This window comes from Vombatus ursinus, unplaced genomic scaffold (assembly GCF_900497805.2).
Source record: "Vombatus ursinus unplaced genomic scaffold, bare-nosed wombat genome assembly UNPS02014799.1, whole genome shotgun sequence".
In the NCBI taxonomy this organism is placed as follows: domain Eukaryota; kingdom Metazoa; phylum Chordata; class Mammalia; order Diprotodontia; family Vombatidae; genus Vombatus; species Vombatus ursinus.
In genome coordinates this window covers 23596175-23615469 of record NW_020954577.1, presented here as the reverse complement: position 1 = coordinate 23615469, position 19295 = coordinate 23596175, and the positions used below count along the sequence as shown (strand labels likewise).

Sequence of the window (19295 nt, the reverse complement as noted above, 5' to 3'; positions counted from 1 at the left end):
AAGGGCTTTTTATTGACTGATGATGAAATAATACGAGATATCAGGGGAAACTGTTGACATTGATATTATTTATAGACACTGGAAAACTAACAAAGTGAGAGGAGAAAAACTAAAAAAATATAGTTGGGCTGTATAAAAGTAACACTCATTATAGCCATGTCTGTGAACTACTACCATTTGTGCCTAATTACTATGTAGCTCAATAATGATTATGTATATCATTAAGTGTCAGATTAGCTGCTGCAACTTTTATTTGATTACAGCTGTAAACTCGATACATACATATTCTACCTTCACACTTTGTTGCTAATGGAGCCTGGTTTCTTTCTCCCTCACAACTTTAGAACATGTAGGAGGAAACTGGAAGGCGCCCTTCCAGATGAGCATGAGTAGGTTCTGTCCCTTTTTTGTGGTGGAACCAATGAAAATTAGCTTCTGGTGAATCTTAGAAATAGGTCACATAAAAACAAGCACCCTGTTGCTGACCCTGGGATTCCTCTGCTGCTCACTGGGTTATCTGGTTTGGAAATCAAAGTAACCTACTGTGGGGCCTCTGAACAGAAGAAAAGAGAGCTGGCAACAGCAACAGCCAGCAATAGCTCCATCCCTGGATTAACACAGAGAGTGGGTCTTGAGACTAAAGGATCACAGGTTTTGAGTGACATGCCCGCGGAGACCGTTGATCCAAGCCCCCCACTGTGGAGATGAGGACATGGAGGTGAAAGGAGGTTAATGAACTGGTCAAGGTCACACAGCCAGTGAGGGTTGGGGGGGGTGGGGGGTCTTAACTCAGTTCCTCTGCCTCCAAATCCAGTGGGCTCGGTCATGTTACTTCAGAGAAAGATGAAGATGAAGTCTTGTTACTTGTAAGTCTTTACAACCTGGCTCAAATTTGGTTTGAAAATGCTTTAAACTGGAAGCAAAACTTTCCTGCTGATGAATGCCTCTCTAGATTGGAGGAGGATGAGTCCATTGACATTCTGCAAGCGCCCACACCTCTTCCAACCTGCGTTCATTCCCAATGGTACCCTCTCTACTCTTCCAGACTGATGACTGTGCACTTTGTATGACCCTATCCTATCTCTTCTCTGGTCTCAAAGAGGGTGTGGCCCTATTTCTAGCTGTTACCGATCGCTCATCTGTGGATACTGCTCCGCCAGGGAGAAAAACAAGAGGAAGTAAACAAGCATTTACACAGGGCCTACTATGCACCAGGCACTGTGCTATGAACTTTACAAATATCTCATTTCATCTTTGCAACAACCCTGGGAAGCAGGTACTATTATCATCCCCATTTTGGAGAGGAGGAAAATGAGGCAAATGGAAGTTAAATGACCTACCCAGTTTTACAGTTAGTAAGTATCTGAAGCTGGATTTGAAGTCAGGTCTTCCTGACTTCAGGCCTAGCACTCTGTCCTCTAGATGCTCAAAGAACATGAAAACATGGTTTGGAGTTGCAGGACAGAGGGAGGGTTGGAATATCAAGAGATCTGTAAGCAGAGGCATTTTAGAGTCTAAGAATATGGCAGAACATTTGTGAATGATGACAAGGTCAAGGTATGATAATCTCTCTGTGTAGCTGAAGCTGAGTAGAGGAGCAAGAAATGAGTAAATCGAGAAACTGGGAGGTCAGGGCAATTGAGAGAATATGTATGTTGAAGTCCCTTAGTATGAGGACGGCAAGGGTTGGGGAAGAAAGCCTGTTAGCCAGGCACTGAATTCATCGAGGAAGGATGGAGATTGTCCTGGGGCCTGGTAGACAGCAACCATCTGAATCTTGATTCAATGAGAAAAGTGGAGTGAAGGAACCTCCAAGAAGGACAAGTTACTGAGTGACAATGGTGGGAGAGCCTAGAAATGCCAATGGGACACAAAACATATTCTAACTCCTCCACTGACAGTGAGTCAGGGCTGCAAAGGGTGACCAAGGAAGCTGGATCATCAGGAAGGTCCAGGTCTCGGGGCTGTGAGATGGAGGGAGCAAGAAATGAAAAGGTTTAAGATAAAAGCAAGTGTGTTACTGATGGAGGAAGCATTCAAGAGAGCACAGTGAAAATGGTGGGTAGTTTTAGAGTAGGATGTTGGTGGAACTGGGTTGGGGAGCAGGGAAGTAAGAGACGGATAGAAAACAGGGGTAGAACAAAAGCAACCCAGGGTTCAGAACCACAGCAATGGCGAGCATACGATGATGTGTGAGTGCGTTCATCATTGAGGAATGATTTCAGAGAAATGATCACTATCTGTAGGGGTAAGCCTCAGGATGGAGTTATCCCAGGGTGTCAGAGAGTTGTTTCTACCTGGGATACAGGGGAGGGGGAGGTTGTGGGGAGTGGAAGGGGTGCATGGGCATCAGGAACGAATCAAGGCTGGAGGAAGCTGGAAAAGTGACTGAAGCCCAACGGAGCAGAGGCCAGGAAGCCCTCCTGGGCAGGCACAGAAGAGGCTCTTCTCATGTCAGGACTCTTTCTGACCCACTGCTGTGGTTTTCAGTGGCTCTCTCCAATTTAACCCAAACCCTCCTTCAACTCCCACTCCCCTCTGTACAATTCCTGTTAGTTTTTGAAGACAGAAGGTTAGTAGTCCTTAACCGAAACTAGGTTCTAATGTTTTGATCTCCTCCAGAGAGACTGGTAGGTATGACAGTCATCATCTGGTGAAGTGTACAGACAACAGTTACTAAAAGAAAGATGACTGTATTTGTTTAATCATTTGCAAAATTGTGTACTGAAGGGACCAGAATGCTCAATAACTCTCCATGCTTCTGTCATGGTATATGTGGGACAATATCTTTATGGCTCCATAGCAAGAGATGAGGCCACGAAGGTTACCTTGTCAACAGCTCTTGGCAGTAAAAGACATTGTTCTCAGAATGTTTGGGGAAGGATAGCTCTTGAAGAAGTTTCAAGACTGCCTTATCCTTGAGTCTAGCTCACTAATTTCAGAGATACTTCTATGAGTCTAAGCTGAGTTTCCTTGGTAAAATAAATCATGGTGCATAAAACTGGTATTCGTACACTGAGTTTCACCATCAATAATAAAAGTTTTCATAGGACTTAAGAGAAAGGCTCCAGCTTACTTGTAAATCCCTAGTGTTATTCTGAAGTACAAGGAGTAGAAAGAACATTGTCATTTTACTTGTAAAACTGAACAAATTTGTTCCGTGCATCTAAAGAGAAAGTCCTAACTGGATTGAGTTCTACACAATTTTTAGGTTACTTTTTTAGCCAAAATGACACTTTATTGGCCATGAGCTTAAAGCTAAGAAATATTCAATATTTCTACATAACAATGAAAAGCGATAGTTCAATGTGTGCGCAGGGTGTCTAGCTCTAGGGTCCTGCTTTCTGATCAGTATGCATCAAGCAAATACTTTGGAGCTCTGCTATTTTGTGATGCCTGTGGCTCACGCTCTGGGGTGTCTGAAAGTGGATAAACACACAACTGATCATTAGGAAAGCCTCCTAAAAGTTTATCTGTAAGAAAAATGTCAAGAAAACTGGATGGAAAATGGCTGAACTCGGGGAATTCTGCCACAACACCAGGAGGAAGGGTAGAGTAGGTCTTCAGCTTTCTGGATGGGAAGGAAGAGCAGTGCTTTATTAAGGCAGTCCAGGGTATCAGAGGAAGGTAAGGATGTAGTAGGGATTATTAATATTTTCTAAACAGATGACTGAAAAGCATTAAGTTCTGGGACAAGTATTTAGGAAGCTAAATGCAGGGAAAACCAAGACAAGGGAGGCAGAGAGCCAAGAAAGCAGAGCGGTAGGAGGAGGAAGTGGAGCTGAGGTCTCACCCACGACTCCGCAAAGCCAGAGAAAACAGACCTGACCTGACGGCGTTCTCATTGGACAGCCAAGAAAAATGTCACAGGGAGCCATTTGTCCAGCCTGGATCAGCATGAGGAGGCAGAGAGGGGTCCCCGAGGGGATGGAAGTCTACCAGCAACACACGGGCTATTCCCACACAGGAACTGAAAAAGGACCGACGCGGTACACCTGGGAAAGAAGAGGTTCCAGACCCAAGGAGAGGAGGAGCCCAACCTTAGGCAGGATATAAGAATGGCATGACAGTGAGCAGACCACTCTGGGAGCATTGGAAGCCTGCAGAACAGACCAACTTACCTCTGAGATCCTGGAAAGACACAATACTCGATACTCCACCAAATAGCAGGAGGAACAAAAAGGACACATGCTCAGCCCCGACCTCCCTCTAGAAGGGCACAGAGCCCAGGGGTGGGCTGGAAAAACAAGCAAAGTTGTCTAATTAAAAGAGTTATAATAGTGGCAGGGGTGCTCAAGAACCAGTCCCAGAAGGAAAGAGGAGCTCCAAAACGTTTACAAAGTCTCAAAGAAAAAGAAAAAACAAAGCCTGTGCACAACAGAACTCCAGAACTCCTGGAAGATAACACTCTCATTTCATAGAAGAAAGGTCTCAGTGAGACCTGGATAGAAACAGTGACATGTTTACATCACAGTGGTAGTAACTGGCAGAACCAGGATCTGAACCCAGGCCCGTCCAAACCCAACGTCCTCTTCCACTGTATGACTTTCCCACTAAGACTAAGACAACATATGTTGTTCAGATAAATCACACAGGCCTAGTAAGGCCAAGGTACGAGTCTGGCTTCCCAAAAGGGCCGGGTAGCCTCCTTCTTTTCCACAGCCTGAAACTGAGGGATGCGTGTCACTCATCAGACAGGGTACCAGGCACCTAGATGCTTCCCTTTATAGCTGCCCAAATCAAAACACGTGATGCAAGGAATAGGAGGCAGTGGCATAATTTTCAGAGTCACAGGCTATCACATTTCAGAAATGATTTGAGGAAAAACCTTTAGTATTAGGCCACGAACCTGAATAACTCACCTTCTTAGGTAGATAAGTTCTTAGCAAACATTATTAACAATATGTGGGAGAAGACGTATCTTTTCACAGAAAAAATTCCAATCCTCTTTTAAACTAATTACTTACAGAAGGAAAATAGAAAATAAATGGAAATTAATTTCCCTTACACTTATTAACTTGATTTGGCAACACAGATCCCCACTCCCACCGTACCCCTGCCATTTTGCTCTAAAACAGATTCAATCTCAGTGTGATCCAATGAGGGTGCAATCATTGATAAAAGCCAAACAGTGGTATGTCAATAGAGAATTGAAGAGAAGAGGAGCAGGTTAGTTATCTGGCCTAAGTAGGAGTTAACATTTGTTTAGTACATGTTCTGGGGACTAGTACAGCACATAGTAGGGAGATTAGAGAAGGAGTGGGGTGAGGTAATTTTTTTTCTTAATAAGGAAGAAATGAACAAGTAGGAATAACAAAATATGAGTAGTCAAAATTAAAAGAAAAAAGACAAACAAAACAGACCAAATACACAAAATTGTATCGGATAAAAAATCTTCAAAAATGAAAGTATAGAGTGACCTAAGAAGACTTTCTTGGGTTGCAGAACCAGTAGAAGTCGAGGCAAATTAGTTTCACTTTATGCACAGACTCACAGGAAGGAGGGGTTTTCTCATGGTAGGATTTGGAATAGGTCACTTCATCTGCCTGGGCCTTCCCTTCCGTACCTGTGCAATGGATGTGCTTGGATTGGCTGCTCACGATCACTAAGGTCTCTGCTAGCCCTAACAATCTGTGAGTCTGTGAATACTTGGGGCAGCTATTACTATAAGATATAAAACGAAAACCAAAAAATCCTCTTCACTTTCGTGTTATTATTTTTATCATCAGTTCATTTTTTGTTTGTATCCCCAATGACTAGAACAAGGCCTGGCACATAGTAGGTGCTTAATAAATATGTATCTGATTAATCACAGTTATTAATAATAAAATTTTTTTAGCAAACCTCAAAAGGGAGGGGCTTATGAGTTTACTCTTGCATAGTAGAAAAAGGGGAGAAATTGAAACTGGGTCTCATTATGCCATGGGCCATGACACAGAGGAGCTTAAGTAGTTAGCCTCTCCTGGAAATATAAGAACAATTCTCTTTTTCTTTCCTTCTTTCTTTCTTTTTTTTTTTTTTTGGAAATGAGGGGAAAGTGGGCTATAATTCACCTCTTAGAACACATTAATTATCTGGTAATAAAAAAACATCCCAATGGCACAGCTTGACTTCTAATTTTCTCTTCCTTAGAGAGCTCAAGGAAATATAATATTTAGGTCAAAACATTTATCTTGGTATATTTTTTCTTCAGGGGCCATGGTCAACCTATTTACCCTAAATTTGTCATGTCTTGCACAAATATCTCAGCATAAAACACATATCATGCATATCACAAATATAGCTAATAACTTGTGAGTAAACAGATTTCAAATTTTCTTCAGAATAATCACTTTTACTTTCATAAAATCACATCCCTGGAAGAATTTTTAAAAGTCCAACTAGTTCATTCCTCTTCCCTTTGGCAGGATTCCACCAAAATCATCCTAGATAAATGAAAACTTAGGACTGACTTTCGCTTTCCTTCTCCACCCTCTCCCTGCAGGGAGGGAAATTCCACCTTCATACTGTACCTCTTCTAGCTTTTAACAATCTTTGTAAGATTTATCCTTTGCATGTATGTGCCCTAGTTAGGCTCCCAACAGGCTTATTATAATTTTTCTTTAACATCGATGTAGCCATAAATATTTGGCACTCTGTGCACTAGAGGAAGTATACCAAAGTTTTCTCCCCTGATCATTTAAAAGCCTAATTAATTCAATGATGATAACATAATGCAATACAGATTACTCAAACAGGTATTTTGTGAAGCCACTGGAATCTTAATGGAAGACATGATCTGCAAAGGGATCTATCCTGGAGATGCACTTTTGCTAAGTATGAGGTGGTCTTATTAGGTGATCTCTCCCACAACATGGGTCTACTAATATGAACATTACAGGTAATACCATAATGAGATTTCAGAGGAAATGCTCAGTGGAGCAGGTGTATTATCAGTACATTTTGAGGGGAAAAGGTAATAAAGGAATGAGGATAGACATTACGGGAATATGACCTGAACCAGGTTAAGTAGTTGACAGTCCTGGTTCTGATGATGGCTAGCTGTGTGACTATTTGTCATAATTTGTCTAACCTCTCAGGGCCTCAGTCTTCTCATCTGCAAAATGAGAGTGAGAACGCTAGTTCTGCCTACGTCACAGTGCTGTGCCATGCAGGAAGAACTTTGCGAACCTTAAATAACCATGTAAAAGGACTTGCATCTGCTTTCCGAGCATTTACAGAGCACCTGTTAACCGGGCCCAGAGTTAGGTCCATATTTGAACAAGAGGACAGGAATGGCCAGACTGCCTTTGACAATTTTTTTGAAGGACCACAAATGTTATTTTACAACCAATATTTTTCAGGTGATGTTGTATGAATTCAAGTTAAGGGTCACTCCAATGAAAATGGAGAGGCACAGGGCAGATGTGAGTGGGCTGTGACATGTTGTTGTTCCATCGTTTCAGTCCTGTCTGACTCTTTGTGACCCCATTTGGGGTTTTCTTGGCAAAGACAATGGAGTTTGCCAATTCCTTTTCCAGCTCATTTTACAGATGAGGAAACTGAGGCAAACAAGGTTAAGTGACTTGTCCAGAGTCACACAGCTAGGAAGTATCTGAGGCTAAATTTGAATTGAGGGAGATGAACTTCCTGACTCCAGGCCCAGCGCACTATGAACTGCGCCACCTACCCGCACTTGCAACACATTGCAAACAAGGAATTGGGAAGGAAGAGTGGTGTGAAGGAAGTCCACAAAGACATGTATGACAAAGAAAGATGATGTCCTGTGGCAATAGTTAGGCATAAGCAATGGACAGCTGGTGTAGTCTATTGGTATGTTCAGGATGTCAGAACTTTAGAAAGATCCCTAGAACATTAAATGGATGCTCAGTGGCAAACAAATGGGAGCACAAGAACATAAATCAAAGAGAATCTAATCTGATGCCAAATCTTGTCATTTCTACATTCACAATATATCTCCCATATGTCACCTTCTCTCTACTCAGACCAATGCTACCCTGGTGTAAGTCCTCATCACCTCCTACCTGGGCCATTACAATAGCCTGCTTTGGTCTCCTTATCACACAGCTTCCAAAGGAATCTTTCTAAAGTGCAAGTCTGAACACGTCATTCTCCTCAATAAACTACAGTGGCTCCCTCTTACTACGATCAAATAGAAAATTTTCTGTTTGGCTTTTAAAATCATTTACAACCTGGTTCCTTCTAATTTCTCCACTCTTCTCTCTCGTTATTCCCCTATATACACTCTATGATCCAGTGATATTGGTCTTCTTGTTCCCGGTTCTTCAAACCAGATATTCCATCTCCTGACTCCATATGTTTTCAATGGCTGTCCCTACTGCCTGGAATTCTATCTTCATCTCTGCCTTCTGGGTTCCTTGCTTCCTTTAATACTCAGCTCAAATTCCACCTCCTGCAAGAGACCCTTTCTAGTCTTCTTCCCCTCCTACCAGCCTGCTTCCTCTCCTCACTAGTGCCTTCCCTCTCAGATTCTCTCTCATTTACACTACATTTAGGATATCCCAAAAGTCTTAATGCAGTTTTAAACTTTAATAAAATTAAAACTACACTAAGACATTTGTGACACATCATTTCTTATAGAGACATAATTCTTTGCACATTGTCTCCCACGTTAGAATGTATGCTCCTTGAGGTCAGGAGCCATGTTTTTCCCTTTCTTCACCAATGCTAAGCACAATATCTGGCACACAATAAGTTTTTAACAAATGGAGGTTCACTGACTGACAGAATGAGTTAGCATGAATGAGTTGCAATCTGCATGGCAAGAGGCAGTACTCACAATGATGACATCACAGACCCACTGGAGTATCTGGGTATCAGTGCTCATAGTAATGATTATTTTCTCGTTTCAAAAGAACAAAGAATAAATTATCAAGGGAAGAACCCAAAGACCTACATGGAAAAGGCAAAGATGAGAAGAGGATGGCTTGGAAAAAAGCCTTATTGCAAAGGAGAATCTCCAATGAAGGTGTTATTAGAAGATGAGCAGAGCGGCACCTGGGCAGACAGGGCTGAGTGAAAGTTAACAGGACAGGGGAAGGCTATCTGTACTGCAGGTGTATCTTATTCAGGAAAAAGGGGAATGATGAATGATGATTCACTCACCAAAGAAGAGAAAAACTCTACAAGTAAAAACACAATGGAGCGGACATGAAGATTAATAAGGAAATGAAGACCATTTGTTCTATGAAGGGAAGTGGGAAGACCCATGGTACTGTACCTAGGGCCACATGGACAGATGACCCCACAGGGTCCAGGAGAGCCCCGTGCTATGCAATCAACCCTCTTGAGGGGCCTCACTGGTGTCAAAATGCTTAGGAAGGAGAGATACAAAGGCAAGATGAGACACGGCCTTTGCCCTCAAGGAGCACAGAGACTCATAGTTAATATAATCTCGCAGTACAGAAATCATGTCTTGAAGTGCAATGGGTTTTAAGATCCAATTCAATCTAATCCAGCAAACATTTCGGTGCCAGACACTGTGGTAGACGCTGAGAGCACAAAGATAAATCTGAGAAGTACCACCCTCCTAAAGGGTTAGAACTCAGACTCCGCTTAAAGGGATTCAATCCTTTCATTCTACAGATGAGGAAACTGAGGCCTGGCCAAGAGAAGTGACTTACGCAAGTCACAGAAGTAGTAAGTGGAGGAGCCAGGACTTGAATCTAGCACCTTCTCCACTGAGTCTCACTGCCACATGTGAAATAATCACATGCAATTCTAGAACCATGGACTGCACAGCCCTGGTAATGGAAATAAAAGGAGGGAAATAAATGAATGAAAAAGCATTTATTAAGTGCTTAGTGTGTCAGGCACCATGCTAAGCAATAATGATACAAATATAAAACAAGAGTTCATGAACTCAGGAGCTCACATGCAAATGGGGGAGACCACCAAGAGGGGAGTGATACTTTGTTCAGGAAAAGGACAGGGATGTTTAGTGGGGCCATGGAGGAATAATTTGATCTGGTTCCAGAGCTGGAGTTGGGAGGGGTAGGAAGAAAGGTTATATGCTATTACTGCCAGCAAACTGGGAAAAGTGTGGAGAGGTTGGGAAGGAACGGGGTGAAGCCTGGTGGCTGTCCTGAAATGGCGATCCATACAGGAGGAGGCCCCAGGCAGAAGGACCTGCTAGGGCAGGGGTCTGTTGATGGAATTCTGGGAGTCAGTAAACTTGGATGGGAAAAAAATGTACATCTTTATTTCACTCTAACCGAAAGTTAGGATTTCCTTCAATTATTTAAAAAAAAATATGATTCTGAGAAAGAATAGGCTTCCCCATGTGACACAAACCAAAGTTGAGAACCCCACTCCAGCGCAAAGTCTTTCATGTAGAAACCCAAGAGGTTTGTGAGGCAATGGAGGATGCATCCCAGGAAAGACTCTACCGAGCTTCACTGATCCCAATCCCCAGGAGACACCTCCAGGTCAAGGTGGCGTCACCAAAGCTCCTCCATGCACCCTGAGAGCCCATGGAAAATGCCCTGGGCCAGGGCACCCAGCACTTAGGGGCTTGGAACCCCCTCATTCTCCAGCCATAGGGAAGACAGTGTGGTGCCAGAGAAAGAACCCTGACTGCCCGGTACTGGCCACCAAAGCGTGGGCTCCTTACGGGTGGGCTTGGGTGACAGTCTGCCTTTGTGGCTCCTGTGTAACGACCTGTGTATCACCAGTGGATGTTGAAGAAGCGTTTGTTGAAATGAATTGAATAAGGAAGGTGGAAGTGGTGGAAGAGTGTTTTTAACTGTCAGTTGGGTCAGGCATGAGTCCATTTTGCATAGTTTGTTTAAATAAATCTTCTCGTATAAGAAAACGAAAGGATGAAAAATCATTAGTAAAGGAATTAAGAGAAGCAGACTAGTCCTACCTCTGTTTACAATTAGCTCTGTGAACTTTGACAAGTATGAGCAACAGATTCGAAGTCAAAAGACCTGGGTTCTAATCCTGGCTCCATCACTTACAATTGCTGTGACCTTGGGCAAGCTACCCATAGCCCTCTCAATCTTGGTTTCCTCATCTCTAAAAAGAGTGGATTGGACCGGATGATCTCCAAGTTCTTTTCTTGCTCTAAATACATGAGCCTAAGAAGCCCTAGTCCTCTAAGCCTCAGTTTCTCCTCTGTAAAATGAGGTAACTGACCGAGATGACTTCCAAAGTCCCCTCCAGATCGCAAACCTGATGGGATGTGAGCAAAGCTGGGGTGTTCGGCCCTGGGCAGTCTGACAATGAGGTCAGACGAACGCTCGATGGTCTGTGATACCAAATGCGAGGAGAAGACAAACGTAGAGACTAAATCGTACACGCTCGCTCGTGGCCTGCAGCGGCCAGCCTCTCTGCCCCTGAACCACCTCAACACCTAGAAACCGTGCATGAAGATTTCCGATTGTGCACTTTGGGGAGCGCTTGTGCCTGTTAAACAAACAACCCTCTCCTGCAGAGACATGCCCGTCTGCTCCAGGCTCCCAGAAAATGACAGCCTTGTGTCTCTATTCTCCTTCCACTTCAGAAAAATCGAGCCGCCTCCTAAGGCAGCACATGTTCCGCTCTAGGGTAGAGAATCGAATCTCCATTTCAGGTGCCCGTGGTTGCATGGCCGCCAGATTTTTTCCCATTAATGGTCTGTCACGGTTGTTAGGTCTACTGAGATAGACACTTACTCAACAAGCAATTCTGAAAGAGCCTGACTCTCTTCTGCTGCTGTCGCCACTGCGGAGAGAAGAGAGGGCCAGCCGACTCCCTCCCGGCCCTCAGTCCAATCAGTTGAAGGATGTAATTAAACAGGGTAATCAGGGTAACTATTACAAACACTGTAATCAAACCTAGGTTCATCAAAGCCGGTTTATGCTGCAGATCCTGGCACAACGGAGGCACGTCTTAATCAGTTATATCTCTTAATTAAGTCTCTTAAGAAATTGAATATAACTCTATAAAGGGGGGAAGTAAAAGAACTCCTTCCCTTCCTCTTCGTGAAATGGAAAAGCTGTGTAAAGCACATGTGGAGGTGGTTCTTTTTTTCTTTTTTCTTTAAAGAGATTGTTTAATTTTGTCCTTGAGACAAGAGGGAAAAAGCCCTTCATTCAGGGCTGATCCTTAAGCCAGCTGCTGCACGTGCACACCTCAGCTCTGACTGCAAGGAAATGATTGTAATTTACCAACCGAAAAACACCTTCCATGCTACAGACATCCCCAAATTAAAAACAGGGGCTTCCCATCTCAAACACTCCCCTTTGGCCAGAGCATTTCAAGAGCTGGGGATGTGTGCATGGCAGCGGCTCTTTCAGTACGGTACCGCATCAGGCAGAAGCGGAGATCAGTTCAGTATTTTTCTATTTTTTCTCATTCAGTCACCAGTGTAAGAGACCCTACAATGTGGACACCATGGAACGAGAGCTTAACTATTAAACTAAATACCACAGCCACTACAACAGAGGCAGTCATGACGAGCCCTGATCGAGAATTCCATCGGAGGGGAAGTAGAGAGCTGTTGGCCACAAAAGGGATTGTGAGGTCAACTCTAAGCTAAATTATCCTTTTAAAAAACCACCCACAGAGGACAGCTTGATTTGGTTTGCTGTCTGTGGGAATCAAGATGGAAGCTTTTTAAAACTGAGATGTTTCTGCAAGGAGAAGCAGTAGAGTGCAGTGGTTGTAGCAAGCCCACCTTACAGCTCCCTCCCCTGACACATCAAGACTGGCTGCGGGACCCTGGCCAGACTCAGTGCCCCAGGAAACTGACTGAGACTATCAGTCACAACACAATTGCAATATCTACAGCGGTCCAAAGAGTTTCCTCACCCAGATCTCCATAAAACAACGACATCACAGGTCCAGATCAAAAAATGCACATTTTACTCTAAAACATCTTGTTTGAAAGTCACTAGAATCTTATATAAATCTTCACCTTCTTGCTAGACACATATTTATGTCACTAGATACAGCGAGGGGCGCAGGCCATCCCCTCTTCACTCCCCTCCCGGCTGCACCCCTAACTTTTCAGACTTCATTGTGATGTTTCCCACCTCCTCTTCATGTGTCCACTCCTCCCAACTCAAAGGAAGCTCCTTGAAGGCAGGGACTGTTTTTCTTTCGCTTGTGTTTGTACCTCTAGCACTCAGCACAGCTCCTGGCACCCAGGAAGTGCTTAATCAATGCTTGTTACTTAGCTAGCGGTACATGATGAGCGACACTCCCTGATTCAAGACTTATTTCTATTACAAAAACCTCTGTGGTTTTAAAATATTGCAGAATTTTTGGGTTTCCTGAGTTGAATTTCAGAGAGTCCCTAAGAGCCTCCGAGCCCTGCCGTCTGCCCTGCTGCAGCGCCCTAAAGACAACCAGACTTCTCCAGCCAATACGTAGATGTGCTGTGTCTCCCAATTAGACTGTGAGCTCTCTTGGAGCAGGGACTCTCTCACTTTCCTTTTCCATCACCAATGCTTAGCACATTTAATAAGCATTTAATAAACACTTTTTTATTCATTCATTTATTCCTCAGCACAAAGCCACATAGCACTTGATTTTGGCTAAAGTTTGAAAGAGAAGAAAAACCCAACATTGAAGCCCATGAAATGAAAAATATGTGCAAATAATTTCAACTTGAGTAATATTCCCAGGGGCTGGGGCAGGGGAGGGGGAGAAAGTTCTTACCAGCTGAATAAGCAAGCTAATTAGGTCTGTCAGAGGTTTATTAACAAGCAAAAGGTCTTCGGCAGCCTGAATGTCCCCTCCTGCACCGTTCTTCTGGGCCTTTAATGAGAGAGAGATAAAGAAATGGTCACCTTGTTGCGTACTCAGTTTTTAGACACAAGTCAGGTATATTGGGTAGTACAAATCTGAATGGGAACAATGAATTCAAAAGGATGATATTCATTCATAGGAGCAAGTAAACGGAAATTATAGGGGAAATGTTTTTATCCGCTGTACCCATGAGAATGAGCAAAAGGAAATTTAAGTGTTTTCATCTAAACGTAATGCACACCAAATACCTATATTCTATTGAATATACCCTCTCTAAACCCATGAATATGCTAGAGTAACGGGCTGAACAACAGCCAAAGGTTATTTTAAGTGTATATGTTTTAAATATATACACTGTACATAATATTTTATGTGTATACATTTACACATAAATATATGCATGTACATGTAGGCGCATATTTATCAATATACATGTAGATATACACACATACATATATGTTGCTATCCTGATTAACTTCAAACACATATTGACTTACCTTCAGTAGGAAGGACAAACAGGAGCAGGAAAATCAAAAGTAAAGGGCATATATTTTATCTATATTCCTACAGGAATTTTATAGTAAATACCCAAAATTGGTGGGAGCTTTTCACTTCTGAACCTGAACTGAGATGGAAGAAGCATTTGCTTACTTAGCATGGAATTTTTAGTAATTACACATTTCACTCGCGTTCTCTAACCATGTTTTCATTTTCTCTCAGAAAAGATTAATTCACTTTAAGCAATTCCCTTTGTTAGAGCAGGTAAGGCAGGCATCAGGGAGTGCTGCCTCAGGTCAGCAGCTGGGACTAGAGGTCCCTTCTCTACAAAACTATTGGGTTCACTGCTGCAGGCTGAATGACAGGATTTCTAGTGTCCATTTTCCTCAATTAAAGGTACTCAATTAAGAATTAATGTTCACGGAAATAAAGTAGATGCCTATCAACTGGAGAAACAGCTAAACTAACTGTGGGCCATATTTTAATACACCGTAAAAATAATTAACATAAAGAATTCACAGATGCAGGACTGATATGAACTGATGCGGAGTGCATTACGCAGAACCAGGAAAACAAAATACACACTGACAACAACGTAAAGGGAAAAAGCAGCAATTCAAACTGAACACTGATGATAATGATCAAGTTTGTTCCCAGAGGAGAGCTGAGAAAACACTCTCCTCTTCTCCTTGTGGAGGAGGGGCAGCAAGGATCCCTGACAAGAGGAATATTGCATGTATTCTAAGCTACGGCTGATGTGTTATTTCATTTTGCTGGAATGCTTTTGTTTTGTCTCTTTTTCTTTATTCTTAGTCACAAGGGACGGATCACTGGGTAGGGGAAGGGCAAGAGCATTAATCGATGAAAGTGACGTAAAAACAAACCAAAAGAGCAATAAAAAAAATAAAAGAATTAATGTTCACCCGATAAAAGAAAATTCATCTTCTAATTACATGAATTACTTTGGAATCAAATGAACTGATGATACCTATCAGCCTTGAACCTCTATATTTTCCACCGGCTTACGAGCTTATGTCTGAAATACCATTAGAAAGGTGGAGATTTCTCATAGAAAAGACTGTGCAGCACTGACCTAGAAGTCCCCACTCCACTTTCAAATCTCAGATGGTGATGATCAAATCTTTTTAAGTATGACATGTGATAGCTGGTCAATCTAGGTATTTCCTTTCTGAGGATATGAGCGTGTAGAAAAAAGCCTGGAGTACAAGGGTGTGCAAAGGACTCATCACTCCTTTCAAATTATTGCCCCATACTCTGTGCAGAACTGAAGGTTGACTCTTAAAACTGAATGCCCGTGCATCAACTCCAAAAAGCTTTCCATGCTGTCCAGTGACCCTAGGTATCCAGACGGGTTTGGTCACCCAGCCACTCCATGCATTAAGAAGAGTCTGGGGGCACATGGATGCTTGGAGGTAAGTATGCCCCAGTTGTGTTCAGAGCAAAAGTAAGCAAGGTGGGCTCACTAACGTAAAGAAAAAAGAACACATGACAGAAGGAGGGGAAATGTTTGAGACCCACCATTTGGAAAGACTTCTAGAGACCCAGGCTCAGTCATTGTCTCAGAATGCATTGACCTCACCCATCCCTGCCCTGATTGGTAGTAGAGTGAGCTTTTTCAGGATCCCCCTTCTGTCTTCTTACCTACATTGCTTTTCTTTATGGGAAATGTGAATGAGAGAAGGGGAAGAAGGAAACCGTATGGATACAAAGTTCTTGACCTAATTATCAGAGCTAGAATTCTAAGAGGTATAACCTGACTGTATCGGTTCCCTCCAAAGATACAGGAGAAAAGATCTGCAAAGGAATTGTGACTCAGGTGGTGAAAATTAGCAGAACATCATGGATTCGTGGTATCCTGATGCTGAAAGTCATGGATCTAAGCTATGGAGCTCTACCTAGGGCCACTGTTAAGGAAAGAACTCTGACCTTGGAATCCAACATGCAGATGCCACCATTTGTTTGCTCGAAGAACTTGACCCAAATCACTTCACCTTTGGGGAACTGACATTACACAGAGCCTAGATCAAAGAAGAAGCCTACCTGAGGCTGCTTCTCCTCTCCTGGCTTTCAACCCCGATTACAGATACAAGTCATGCTCAGCCAGCCCTAGGCTCAGGGCATGCTTGTCCTGGGTTGCTTCCATTTTCCCGGCTTCATTCTTTGAGCGGTCTAAAGCCTTGCTCTGCTCTCTAATCCCTCATGTCTCATTCACTGGCTCCAGTGCCACTGTTTGTATAATTTAGCTCTAGTACCTATCCCTCAGCATCTTCCTTCACAGCCAAGGCATGGTGGCTGTAGGAAGGATTTCTTTGTTAGGAAAGACTAACGCTATGATGCATTTCTCTAAAGAGGTGGGAAAAGGGAGGGAAATACTCAGAATACTGAAAAGTCCTCTACCCAAGACATAAATGGGTAGCGCTTAAGCTTCATTATTTCCCTAGGCCTTCTTGGACAGCCTGGCCTTAAGGCCTCATTCTACCAGGAATGTTCTAATCCCAAACTGTGGAGTGTATCTTCTGCACTCTACTTTCTTGTGGTTTATGCACATGCAACCCAGGCAACAAGTAAAATCCATCAATATCTCAATGGCCCCCAATGTACCTTCTACTCTAAAGGGAGCATGGTGGGGGAGGGAGGGTATAATCAGATAGTTTATTTCCAATAATAACTCACCAACAAAAATAAGGAGATTGTGTGATATAATGAAGACAGGTCTTGACTTGGTGTTGCAAATACTAGGTTCAAGCCCTAGCTCTATCAGGGGTAAACTAGGTGAGCCCAGATCAGTCATTAACTCTCTTTGGCCTTGACTTTCTCCATCTACATTACAGGAATGATCTGACTCACATAACCCATCTCCTAGGGTTGTCTGAAGAGAAGCACTTTGTAAACTTCAGGTGTTATATAAATGTGAGTTATTCCTTATCACTCCAAAAACTAATGGAGTCTCTTCATGCCACAGGGATCCCTAATGTTGGGCACAGAGTTCAAGGAGGTCAAAAACAGAAAGAAAGGTCTGGCCTAATTTTATAACAAATTATTCACAGCAATGTGTGTGTGTATGTGCACATGTGTGCATCTCTGTGTGTGTATATATGTATGTAAGCAAAGAACTAGAAACAAAATGGAGGGTCCATTGATTAGGAAATCTTTGTAATTGTGATGCATCAACATAATGGAATACTACTGCCCCAAGAAATCATAAATGAGGAATTCAGAAGAACACAAGAAGATTTGTATGAACTGACACAGGATAAAGTAAGCAGAAAGAAACAGTATACACAATGGTGTTAGATGGTGCAGTGCATAGAGTGCTGGGCCTGGGATCAGGAAAACTCAACTCCCTGAATTCAGATCTGGCCTCAGACACTTACTAGCTGTGTGACCCTGGGCAAGTAACTTAATCCAATTTGCCTCAGTTTCCTCATCTGTAAAATGAGCTGGAGAAGGAAATGGAAAACCACTCTAGTGTCCTTGCCAAGAAAACCCCAAATGGGGTCATAAAGAGTCGGACATGACTGAAAAATGACTCAACATATGACTACAACTATTTAAATGAAAAGAACAATGAATTGAAACTGAACAGTCCTTTCTCTCCCTGGAGAGGTTGAGGACAATGGGTGGACAATGCCTCATACAATGACGTCAGACGTGGCTGATGGATCAGGTGGTTTTAGTTCACAATTCTGTCTGTCTGTCTCTCTCTCTCTCCATCCCTCCCTCCCTCCCTCTGTTAAAGGGGAGGGTTCACTGGGCATGGAAGAAATATATGAAGGAATGACTGATGTAAAAACAAAGGGCATCAATTAGACAAAAAAAGTCACCTTTTAGCTCTGGCCCAACATTTTAACCTGCTGAGAGATTTTTGTATCCTGACTAAGTTACATCCAGCGTATGAGCTATTTCTTCCAGCTTTGTGTCACCTGCATATTGAACAAGCATGCCATCCAGGTTTTTATCTAAGTCACTGTTATAAGGTTAAAAATCCATGGACCCAGATGATTAACAACCACATGAAAGGCTGCTCCAAATCACTACTAATGAGATTAATTGAGATACTGTAAAGTGCTTAGCTCAGTACCTGTCATGTAGCAGGTACTATATAAATGCTTATCTCCATCCCCCTTTTCCTAATAAGAAAAATGCAAACAAAAACAAAAAAACCCCAAGCCGTTGCCTCACACTCTAAACTGGCAAAGATGACAAAAGACAGGAAGAGTTAATACGGGAGATTTTGCTTCCAGAAGCAAATACAAAATGCTCTGTTTGGCATTCAAAGCCCTTTATAATCTAGGCATTTTAAAAAGAAATGTTTACCAATTGACTGAAGGTAGGCACACTGGTATATTTTTGGTGGAGTCTGGAATTAGTATAACCATTTTGGAAAGCAATTTGGAATCACACAAATAAAATGACTAAAATGTCCGTATCCACTAACCCAGAGGTTCTACTGCAGGGCTTATACCTCGAGGAGGTCAATGTTAAAAAGGAAGCTTCTAGATTCATCAGATAATTTATAGCAGTGCTTTTTTGAGAGAGCAGGTAACTGGAAACACAACAGGTGCCTATGAATTGGGGATTGGCTAAACAAACTGTGGGACATGAATGTAAATAAATATTACTGTGCTATAAGGAATGATGAATGTGATGAATACAGTGAAGGGAAAGATCTACACAAAATGATGTAGAGTAAAGTAAGCAAAACCAAAAAAAATATACACAATAACGACAACAAAACAGATAGAACAGGCCTTCCCACATCATCAAAATTAGCATTTATATAGCACCTACTATGTGCCAGGCACTGTGCTAAGCACTTTAAAAATATTATCTCATTAGATCTTCATAAATTCCCATTTTACAGATGAGGAAATTGAGGCAAAAAAATCAAAAGAGAATGTCATAAAATTATAAAAAGTATGGCTTAAAAGAAGAGCTATAAGAAGACATTCCCACCTCATCATTTTGCAGAGGTGGAAGGTCCACAAGTGCAATGCACATTGCACATGTTTTCTTAA

The 19295-nt window shown here is 42.4% G+C and overlaps 1 protein-coding gene across 4 annotated transcripts in view; it reads right to left on the bottom strand.

The window, feature by feature from the left end:
* The window catches only part of ULK4 (unc-51 like kinase 4), a 636813-nt gene that overhangs the window by 206612 nt on the left and 410906 nt on the right, over positions 1-19295 (bottom strand). For all 4 annotated transcript variants that reach the window (XM_027872479.1, XM_027872481.1, XM_027872482.1 and 1 more), the window contains one exon: positions 13669-13767. In XM_027872479.1, coding sequence (XP_027728280.1) covers positions 13669-13767 — 99 coding nt within the window. The remainder of the gene's footprint in view (positions 1-13668; positions 13768-19295) is intronic.